The sequence below is a fragment of the Protopterus annectens genome, chromosome 10.part0, assembly GCF_019279795.1.
Source record: "Protopterus annectens isolate FY-2018-M chromosome 10.part0, PAN1.0, whole genome shotgun sequence".
NCBI classification, from domain to species: Eukaryota; Metazoa; Chordata; order Ceratodontiformes; family Protopteridae; genus Protopterus; species Protopterus annectens.
In genome coordinates this window covers 1,166,320,572-1,166,332,628 of record NC_056744.1, presented here as the reverse complement: position 1 = coordinate 1,166,332,628, position 12,057 = coordinate 1,166,320,572, and the positions used below count along the sequence as shown (strand labels likewise).

At 36.8% G+C, this 12,057-nt stretch overlaps 1 protein-coding gene across 2 annotated transcripts in view; it reads right to left on the bottom strand.

Annotated features, from left to right (window-relative positions):
• FAAH (fatty acid amide hydrolase) overlaps nt 1–12,057 on the bottom strand; it is an 811,281-nt gene that overhangs the window by 211,045 nt on the left and 588,179 nt on the right. For both annotated transcript variants that reach the window (XM_044085911.1, XM_044085912.1), the window contains one exon: nt 1,512–1,620. In XM_044085911.1, coding sequence (XP_043941846.1) covers nt 1,512–1,620 — 109 coding nt within the window. The remainder of the gene's footprint in view (nt 1–1,511; nt 1,621–12,057) is intronic.

Here is a 12,057-nt window from a genome sequence, read left to right as displayed (position 1 = left end):
TGAGCAATCAGGGAACCAGTAGTCTAGGATTTCTTGTATCTTCACCAATCAAAAAATCCCATAAATACTGGAACAAGGATCTAAATCTGTTTTTACAGAGACAGATTCATTACTCAGTATCTTCCTCATCTCTGGAATAGAGTCCCACTGCACATAAAATAGTGTGGTACACTATTTTTGGGCTTCACTGGCCTAGTCTTCCTTAAGAGGAGAGGTACGGTCTAGGTTGGAAACTGGCAAGGTGCAAAGGTTGCAATGCTCAGAAGCCTTGAACATCCTATGATTCCTATGGCATTATTCCTGAGATTACAGAACACAGTGCTATTGAGGCAATATCTGAAGTGCATGTTACACATTCTATGTGACCACATGATAAGCTGCAAGTACTTTTAAACAATGCAAAGCACAGAACTGCTTAACCACAGTAACTCCATCAGTATACTTTTTTTCCCATGTCCTTGATGCTGGTGATAGAATTTTGATTAGCTTCTCTGACCTCTCTACTGAATGGCAGGGAAGGATCTCCTTTCTAAAGGAAGGGTGAAGGAACCAACCACAGTAGCACAATTCTCATTCAGATTCTAAAAAACTGAACAGCTCTACTGGGATTCGGCCTACTTTGCATTGGTCCTGACAGTAGCTTTAACTCTATGTGTACTTGGGAGCATGGTCACTTTGACAGAGCAGCCTAGACGCATCATATGCAAGGGTTAAGCTAGGTAAACTATGTTAAATCTTCCTATGACAGTTTTACTTCTGAACAGAAGGAAAAGGTGTTTTTTTCTGTCTGAAGGAACATTAATCTTGCCATGAGGCAAGCATGGATCAGAGACAGGAGTTCAAACAGGCAATGTCAAGGAGATAAAAAGCTTCATTTTTTTTAAGAACTTCAGGTCTTTGATAGTGTTCATACCCTGTGGTTGCCAAGAGAAATGTGCTACCAGATTATGAGAATAATACAGTTCCTCTTGTTACTTGCTTCTTGTCCCTCTGGTCATCCAGGTTTACATATGCAGACTGAATCTGGTAGCTGACAACTAGAGTGTCATATCATCAGTTTGATAAAGGATAGGGAACTCGTGCAATTATATCTGTCCTGCCTCACAAAAATGCACTCAGATTATTTGGTCAAGCTATTACCTGACCAACTTCATGCTATAAGTGGCATCTCTTTCTCCCACAAATCAGAGCCACAATTGGAATGTTCCATCACCCCTACTTTTTTAGCTTTACTAACTCTCAGATCTGTTCAAAAGTCTAGAGGTGCCATATATCTGACAACATGCCACTTTTTGCCACTATTATAATAATCACATTAAAGTCAACTCCCAAAACACCAATCTTTGGTACCATATCCGACAACATTATAATTTGTTACTAACAAATGTTGTTCTAGAAGAGTGGCAAAGGAAAACAAATAGTGAAAAATAAAAACAAAAGGAATGGAATGAAGCAAAGGCAGCAATATAATATAATCTAAATAAAATGGTATACTGTTTGCATGTACATACGTGTTGTATAGCTAGGATATCCTATGGAAAAGGCTGGACTCAGAGAAGGGCAAAGTAACACATCAAGCTTGTGTTTCTTCCATTCACTAATAAACTTCTGGCAATAATCCTGGAAGAAAAATAATAAAGACATCTGTACCTGTTTAGTAATAAAATCAAAATAAATAGAGAGGGGTAGAATTATTTTATATTCTATATACTCTATGCGTACCATGAGTAAGGTGTGAAATATCAGATTAAATAAAGATAATGTTATTCCCGTTGTATAAAGACAGAGATTATCATAACAAATGCCATAATTAGAGTGAAAATAAGATGACATTTACTCAGTAACTTATTTCTGCACTACTTTAAACAAACAAAAACATGTACTAACACTGGAGAAACAGCTTAAAATGGAATTCCCGTTCTATGGAATAAATTATACCAGTAAAATAAAGGAAACCCAATATGCTCATTTTTCCAATAACTTAATATTTGGGAACCATGGTGTTTGTTCCTACCATATCACCAGTACACAGACAAAAGCATTCTGACAGCTGCAGCTGAAATAAAATGTAGAGGAAGCTGAAAACACACTGAAAAAAAGTAGAATTATTTGCAAACAAGTATAAGGCTGATCAAAAGGAAAAGTATGCAAAACAAAAACTTGAAAGAAGCTGATGTGAAAATTGAAAACAATACACACATATACACACACTCGTGCACGCGCACACACACTACCCATGACAGCTTCACAAAATAGCACTCATAGAATCTTGGAAAGACTTGAATGTTAAGCACATATAAAAGTAACAAATGACACACAAAAGCTTTTTTTTTTTGGGGGGGGGGGGCAGTGAAATATCGCATATATGTTCCACACTTGTTTTTCTTACTTCACAAATAGTTTTACCAATGTAAAACTTTTTACATGGTCATTTAAGCCCATAAATCACTGCTCTCCAATAGCAGTTCCTACAATTTACAGGTTTAAAATAATGGCCATTTATGACAATGTCTGCACTGTGATAAGAGCAAACTGAACAACTTTTACACATTTCTAAAATGTCTTCACCCCTAACAATCTAGCACACGTATCAAATGATCATTTATCTAAGACATCTTTAAATTCATATATCTTAAACTCTCCTCAGAAGTAACAACGTTTCTTTACTTTCAGTCTTTACAGCTAGTAGAGGTCATACTGTATTTCATTCTTCTTCATACACAATGAGGCCACAGCTGAAAATGGACACCATGACCCATTCTACTAATCTTAAAATAGAATAAATAAAAATAAAAAAGGGCAGCACGGTGAGGAGGTGGCTAGCATGCCTGTTTCACAGTTAGAGATTCTCCAGTTCAGTCACCAGACAGGGTGCCTTCAATGCAGAGTCTGTCATTGCTATGTCAGCACAGTGTACATATGTGTCCTCCCATGGCCAGTTGTTCTGTTCAGGACTGATTCTCTGCCTTATGCCTGTTATTTTCCAGGACAGTTTTTAGTTCACCATAGACTCCACATAATATAAAGCAGATATCAGAGAACTGATAAAAAAGTAGCTTGATAAGCACTCTTGTTAGAAGAAGGCAAATTGTGTATAAGTATACTAGAATGGCAAAATACCCCTACACTTGGAGGGACTGCATTCCAAGGAATATAGAGAGGTGGTCCTGGATATAGAGAGGCAGTTAATGGGTTGAGTGACTCAAAAACTAGTTCAACAGATCAATAGTGAAAGGGGAAGTAAAAGACTGAAAGAGAATATGACTGTTCTACTGCACAAAAGAGGCTTAAGAAACATTGATTGTAGCTCTGAACCTTGGAAAATTAAAGAAAAGAAAAACACTGAATTGTCAGCTCTAGTTTGACATGATGTGAATGGAGGCATGATATCATGATCATGGCTGGAAGTGCCCACAAATAAACAAATTAAAAAAGTACAAGACCACACACTTTGGTAAGCAGATACTACAGTAGGTTTGTCTTTTGAAAGTGGAGTGTCATATCTGGAACAGACAAAAGAAAAAAGATTTTGGGTTGCTGTTAATTCCAAGGAATGAACCACTCTGTTTAATGTATAAAGAACAGTGAGAAGCCAAAACAAAATGCTCGAGTTCACAGCAAACATACAGATTCCAAGACACTAGGTGGTAGCAGTCCTAAAACAATGACATACATATGAATATGATTGCTGATAGTACACAGATTGAGGCAGTTTGTAGGTTTCTAGGTTTGAATATTAATCTTACAACCTTCTGGCCTGCAAGATGCTTAGTTACCATATTCTCATGTTGTTATTTTCCACACACAATTGTGCATCGTGCACACACACACACACACACACACACACACACACACACACACACACATATATATATATATATATATATATATAGTCTAAATACTACCACTAAATCCACTTCTATCATTCGATAAGCTGACAGCGCTACTCTTATTTGCTCTGCTCCCACACCCCGAGAACTCCAAGATAAACTGCAAAATTTTGTTTGTTTGTTTGTGTCTTTCGGTTAGGGGTCGCCACAGTGGAACTCCAGTCCGCTAATGATTGGTAGTAGTTGATTTTTACATACCGAGTTACCAGCTCTGACACAACCTTCAACGAAGGTACGCCTATTCACCCATGTTTCCACGCAGAAGATGCTCTAACTAAGAATCGAACTGGACAGCGTCTTACTGTGAGGCGACAAAGATAAACTGCAAAAGTAATTTCTTAATACTGAAAATTACTTAAATGAACTTAAACTCATCTTGAACCCAAGCAAAACAAAATTAATGATCTTCTCCAACAGGAAATCCAAAGCAAAACCACCTCCTCTCTCCATCTCTTCCACTAATGGCACTATAGTAGAACCAGTTAACCAAACAAAACTACTTGGTGTCACAACAGACAACAATCTAACATTCAACAAACACATATCACTCACAATTAAGAACTTTCACATCAAACTTGGTGCTCTGTATAGGGCCAAACCTTACCTTACTCAAAATGCCAGACTAGCCACAACCAGATCCCACCTCCTCTCTAATCTTCTCTACTATTCTCAAATTTTCAGTAACCTGCACATTTCTGATTTATATCTACTTGGTTCCTCCTATAATAAAAAAGCAAAATTTGCTGCTAATATACCCAACAGGACCCATCATTACCTTGCTCTTCAAAAACTACACTGGCATGAATTTCCCAATCTGTTATCGCTCAATCAGCTCACCACTGCCCACACCATCACCCACAAACCTGACAACTGCCCTGCACTCTCCAACCTAGTGCAACTAAATACCAACCCCATGACCCTTAGATCATCCGATAAACTTATACTCAAGGTTACAAAGTCCATAACTACTTCGGTGACTCTCTCTTATCCTTCAAAGTAGCCAAACAGTGGAACCTATTGTTCCAGAATATCTTAAAAAAACACAGCTCGTCATAGCTTCATAAAACTCCTAAAGGAATACCTTACTCAACAACGGCTATGCTCCTTTAATACTCCTGTTTAGTTTCTCATGCCATCAATCAAATATTTATTTTCTGCTGTCTTCTCCTTGTCTTACTCCTACCAAATGAAATTGCCACAATGGTTTCTTTTAGTTATATATCTAATGAGTTTCATATTATTGTCTGCAGTAAAAGCTTAGGAAATGTAATGTTTTCTGTTTTTACATTCCCTTTTTGCAAATTGTGATTGTTGGCAACTGTTAAACTTTTTTGTATATTGTTTGCCCAGCTGGACTCTATCCAGTTAACAAATGTAAAATATATATATATATATATATATATATATATATATATATATATATATATGTGTGTGTGTGTGTGTGTGTGTGTATATTAAAGTCTTAAAAAAAGGAAACACAATTATATAAAAGTATCAGAAGTTTATTTGAAAAAACAAATGAAAATATAGCCTACTTGGCTTTTCTGAGTCTGTCAAAGTATTTCAGTTATTTAAGTACCATACAAGTAAGGCTTATAGCCACATAACTGATAAGTGGACTTTGGTATGATGGTTAAAGTGTTAACCTCACAAACACAAGGTACAGGATTTTATTCTCACCTTTGAAATGCAGATTGGCTAGGCTTACAATGGCTCACAAGGGCAGCTAGCCTAGTACTTGCCTATGACCTCCACCACATACAGTAAGTACAGTTTCACACAGCACTTCCAACAACAGCCTGCACATTAAAATTCATACCTCCAGGCCTTGGTAGGCCTATCATTCATCCCCATAAACAAAATCTTCACCTGAATTTGCCTCAGTCTACATCCAACATGTAACTCTACTCAGCAATGAACCTCCAACTTCAAGAATAACCTTCCTATCTTTAACCTCCCAGGTGCCAACCTTTTATACAAGCTTAACTGGCAATTATTATTATCAGTACTACAATTGGTTTCCTGACTAGATTGCTGTAAGAACTTTACAGACACAAGGCACACTTAAAGCTAAATATCCCATTATCCACATACACAATGTTACAACTATCACTCCCAGCACAAAGACCCTGGTTTTGGATTTAGAATTATGTGCTTGTAAGACCTATACAACTGATCAGCATTCCTATAATCAGCCTGGAGCTAGGTATAGCATTGTACTGGACAGGTTGGAAAACTCCCTGGGTCAGATTGTTAACAAAGCCACTAGTTGGCATAATATTCTTAACCTGGTCCCTACAAATATAGCTTCTTAATGTACTAATCCCCTGATATCTCTTTCCCCAGTTAAGTCAGATCATAAGCTAATCACCTTCACATTCCAAACCTCTAAATCCACTGAAACTGGTATCTCAGAGGTCGAGGTGTTCAAACATACTAATCTTATCAAATTCTATGATGAATTTTCAAAATTCACTTTTAGCTGTATCACACATGATGTTGCCACAGCAGATAACTTGACAAAGGAATTGTATGTCCAGTTATGCAAATGTGCAAAATTATCAGTCCGAACCAAATCTAAATATAATGGAAAATGTAAAAATAAACTACCCTAGTCCACCAACATACTTAAACTCTACAATAAAAGAAAAAAAAAAACACTTCTGAAAGTATACAGCAGGTCAAAAGGCCCTCATATCAAAGATAATAACTTTAAAATACTACTAGGTCTGCTAAAGCAACCCATAAACGTACGTTAGTATCTGACGTTAAGGACAATTATAAATTCTTCTAAAGCTATGTTAGGATACTAAGAAATAACATCCAACAGTGCTCTGAACGTATTCATTATGGTGCCATGTATTATGATCCAGTACACATTACCACTACACAAGCAAACGTCTTTAGTGTGAACTTTATCCCAGAGATGAGCTCACTTATCCCTGAATCTCTCAGAGCCCCATCACCATTAAAGAACAAGTACCGAAGGTGCTCTACAAAACTAAAACTACCTCCTCCGTGGGACCTGACAATATACCTGGATGTTTTATAAATAGCATTAAACAGACCCTGATAGAGCCATTCCTTACAACTGTTTAACTAGAGTTTAACCATTGTCTTTGTCCCATGGGTTTCACACACCACACTTGTGATGCCACTCCACAGCGATAGCTCCAACACTGACCTGGAGAATTATTGGCCCATCAGCATTACAAGTCATACTTGCAGAATAATGGACTATATTACAGCTGACCTAATAAACTATAATATTAAAAATCTCATCAGGCTAGACCCATAGCAGTTTGGCTTTGTCAAGGGTAGATCTTGACAAATGAATATGGTGATATTAATTACTGTGTCAACACACTAAATTGGCTCTCAATGTCTCATTTGTAAAAGCGTGTATCTCTGTCTTACCTTGTATATACCTGCATCTCTGTCTTACCTTGTAATATACTCAACTGGGCTGCACCCATAAATGGTCTACTGAGATCAGTGCACTACCCTGACACACAAATGTAAAACAAAATAAATTATGTCACTCTTCTTTTGAGCACAACTTGAGCATTTTTTTCAACTCCTCTTGTTTTTGAGGTGCTGGAACTCTGTATGGACTCAGTCTAAACTTCATTCATGGTGCTGTCTCTATGTTATGCTCTGTTAGTCTAGTTTATTTAGGCATGTCTGAGAATAATCTTTTATTTTTTTTTTTAGTAAAAACTCATTTATTTCCTGCTTTTATACTTCTGACAACAATTCTTCTAACTGTGCTTCATGTACATATTCTCTGGTCTCTCCTGTATGAATTTCAGCTTGTAAGCTAACCACATGACTTTCTAATTCTACTTCTGTACATGACTTCAGAACATTAATGTAACAGATTTTCTCATGTTTTCTATATTACTAGATATCTAAACTTGTAGTTCATCGAATATAGCCTTTCAGTCACCTCAAAGGGACCTTGCTACATAGCCAGAAGCCTGACTTCCTTGGAAGGTACTAATACCTGATTCTTTGCGTTAAAGTCAGACATTCTTACTACAGAATCACTGTTACACTTCTTAGGCTTTCTGCTTCTGTTCTTTAAGTATGAGCATATTCATCTTTAATATACCCTGTAGGCTAAAATAATTTTCTATCATGCTTTTCGCTGGTGTCTTCTCTTCTCTCCTAGTCTCTTTCACTATATCAAGCATCTTTTCGTAGGTTTACTATCAAAATTCTGGAAACCTCCTCTTCAAGTAATGCCTTACTTGAACTGAGTGAACAAAAATGACACCAGCATTTCCTCACACCAATGAAAACGGTAATGTCAATAATGTCAAAGTCGCATTACGCAACTTACCTTGACATGCAGATATGCCCTACACATGTTTTGCACCCCACACCCCCTACTAATTATATATTCCAACTCTGAGAACACAGTACATTGAGGAAAAGGGTAATTTTCCCGATCCCCAAGGTACTACTGTACAGTTGTAAACAGCGATGATCAAAATCACAAATGCAAGCTGCATCTCAGTGCTCAGGAGGTGATTTAATTTGAACTCGGGATTTTCAAATTTTGCACCTGTACCCTTGACCATCTGAATGATGGTTAACTAACTTTCAAACAAGAGCCCTCCCAGCTCTTGCTTTTTGTTACTAAAATTTCATGAAGTACTTATAAGAATCATTCATCTACTAATACATTATATGTGTATGTACTCTATAAAAATGAATTCAATCTAATATAAAAATCACTCTATTGTAAATATTTCATTCTTCTCAATTATTTTATATATTAGATTGAATTAATTTTATCATTTCTATCAGGATCTGACCGCAGCTTTAAAATATGCTTAATTTATGCATTTGGAATCCTACCAGTTTGTTATTATTAAATGTCCAGTTGTGAAATTTTATGGCTGTTACATCAGAAGATACACCAGCTGTGGTTATAAGTTATTTTTTTTAAGTTTTTCACAGTCAGTATAATCAAGCCCTTCCACATAAGGTTTAATGTCTTCACTGTTAGATGAAAAGAGAGTATTTTGGCCCATTATGATTCATCCCAGTTCCCTTGGGAGGGCATATTTTCACCTAATAAGAATCTATGTTTTCCTCCCTATCATTTTTTTAATGGTAGGTACAGTCTTTGGGTTTGCAGTTCATTTGCTAGTCCCACCAATTATTGCGGTAGCTGTGCCAGTTGCTGGTTAGTCTCCACCTTGGGGCTTACCAAGGCTTTCAACAGTTCTTCTTTGGTTGTGGGAAAAATGACAACAGGAGTATATAAAAACAGACTTTTATGAAGCAAATGAAAATATAGTCAACTGACGTTTCTAAGTCTGATCACAAACTATTTGCATTACTTACAGTACCTACACACTAAGGCTCACAAGTTTACATAGGTAACTTCACAAAAAAGGCTCAGTCCAGTATAGCTGTTCCAACAGGCTACAAATTAAAAGTCCAGAAAAAAAACTATTTATGCAAACCTAAATCAGACTACAACCAACAACCAATTAGGCTTCGTCTTGACTGTTGAACCACAGGAAGCAGAAATCTTTGGACACAGCTCCTACTCTATCCCAGTGAGTCTTTGACTTTAACATACAATCTTTAGGCTTCCAGGTTTTATTCTTTTATACAAGTTTTATTCACGGCCGGCCTTAGGCATCGGCGAACTAGGCAACTGCCTAGGGCATCGTACAAACGGCCTCATAAGGGGTGGAATTTTATGTATTTATTTATTTATTTTAATGAATGTATTTTTATTTTGTGATCTTCTCAGTGCCCTGTCTCTGAGTAGAGGCTGCAGAGAAGATCACAAAATAAGAAAACCATAGGGTGAAGGGATGTGGGAAGCACCCTCCCACTTTTATAGCATCAGACTGACTTCAGTAAGTAAAAAAAAAATATATATATATATATATATATATATATATATATATATATATATATATATATATTCTGCCGTCATGCGTGGAACTTAAGTTAGTTCAGTGAAGAGAGGGGTTAAGGTCATCATGCGTGCATGTGTGGCCGTTCAGATTCAAAACAAGGTAAGTATGAGTCTATGTGTAAGTTAAGCCATTCGTTTCTATATGCGAGAGAAAGTATGTGCGGGTATGTGTTTGTATGTAATTTAAATTAGTCATTCTGTTACTGTGTGTGTGTGTGCATGTGTGTGTGTGTGTGTGTGTGTGTGTGTGTGTGTGTGTGTGTGTGTGTGTGTGTGTGTGTGTGTGTGTGTTACTTTGTGGGTGCATGGGTGTGTATATGAGTGTGTGTCTGTGTTCTTGCTTGTTGTAACTTGTTTTGAGCTAGATAAGGATGATCACAAATGCTAATTACACTTGTAATATTTATGCTTAGGCTACAATAAGGTTTTTATTCTATTTTTTTTACTTTTACTTGTGCATTTATTAACTTTTTACTTTATTTTTGTAACAAGTATCATGTAACTCCAAAATTCTACTTCTTATCTCCACATCAACTTATTGCCTGATCTCCAGGCTGTATTTATGTAGACATATTGCAGTTACTATATTGCATTCTTGTGTGTGTGTGTGTGTGTGTGTGTGTGTGTGTGTGTGTGTGTGTGTGTGTGTGTGTGTGTGTGTGTGTCTGTCTGTCTGTCTACTTATCTGTCTAAATATATATGTACATACATGCACATAAATTATCTTTTATTATTTTTCATCAATAGTTCATTGTCCCTCTAATGCTTTATTTTATTTCATCTCTAGAATACCTTTGTAGTATACATTATGTTGTCAATTACATTGTATGATGTGAATTTTATCATCTCACTACAACTTAAGCTGATATTGAAATTGGTCAGTATTATACAATGCCATGCCCAGACAGATAAACGTAGATAGCTAGTTATATAGGTAGATAGATAAATAGATAGATCAATAGATTACTATTGCATACACTCAACTGATCATTGTTAGGTCAACATTTTCCAAGCTTTACTATTACTTCATAGGTTCATAGGTAGGTACTAGGCTATTAGCCCTAGGGCCTATATAAGCCTAGCCAAAAAGGTACCCTGGCTTTTGCCACCAAAGAAAATTATTTTCCTGTGCCCCTGTTGAGCAGAGCCACAGAAGTGATCCCTGGGGTGAATTTCCTATTTCCCATCCAGTCATCAAGATTTTTCTTGAGGAGTGCTAATGAGGAGCTCTGTTTGACATAGGTAGTCTGTTCCAGAGTATGGGAAGTCTCTGGGACAGGAATCTATCCCTCCAGCATGTTCTGTTTATTGTGGTGACAAGGTTTAGGTCCCTACAGCATATAGCTCAGAGGGATTGGGATTTCTTTAAGTGGAGCATGTCCAACAGCTCTGGGTTTGACATAGCTTTGTATGTTAGGCAGAGATCGCCTCTGAGTAGTCAATATGCAACAGAGTAAAGCTGGAGTTTTTTGAGATGGTCTGCATAGGGCATCTGTTTGAGGCCAGTAATCCTTTTTGTGAGGTATTTCTGTGGCCTGTCCAGTTGTAGAAATGAACAGCCTCTGCAAGGCTTGAACCCAGGACCCTGTACATTATACTCACAGTAGTTAACCACTAAGCCATCATAGCAGTAAATAACAAGCCTCTGCAAGGCTCAAACCCAGGACCCTGCACACCATAGACAAAGTGATTTACCACTAAGCCATGCCAAATATAAACAATATGATGTACTGAATGATCTCCCAAGTAAAAAAGTCAAGGATATATAGTTGATTACAGTAATGTTCCACTAATGTATTACTTTTTCAAGAAGTGCACCTTCTGCTTGTGGAAAATAACAAGTTAGCTAGAAATGGTTATATGTCATTACCAGCTTCTCCTCATATATAATTGAGGCATGGTTGTAGTAGTACATAAGACAGCACAACATATTTAAGTTGTAGGTACATCTGAAGGCTTCAATGGGGCTCTCAGCTACAATTTTCAGATATTACTCTAGAATTGTAAAGTGCATGGAAAATGTAAGCAGATTATTATATTATTAACATTTAGCGGGATTCTTTATTTATAGTAGGTAAATTTAACTCTTTGTCAAGATAAAAAAGATTAACATGGCAAATATAGGACATCATTAACAGGAAAACTAACTTGCCTTGGACAGATGTGAATCCATCATTACAAAGCAAACCCATAATTTGAAAATAAAGGTTACTTACAGAA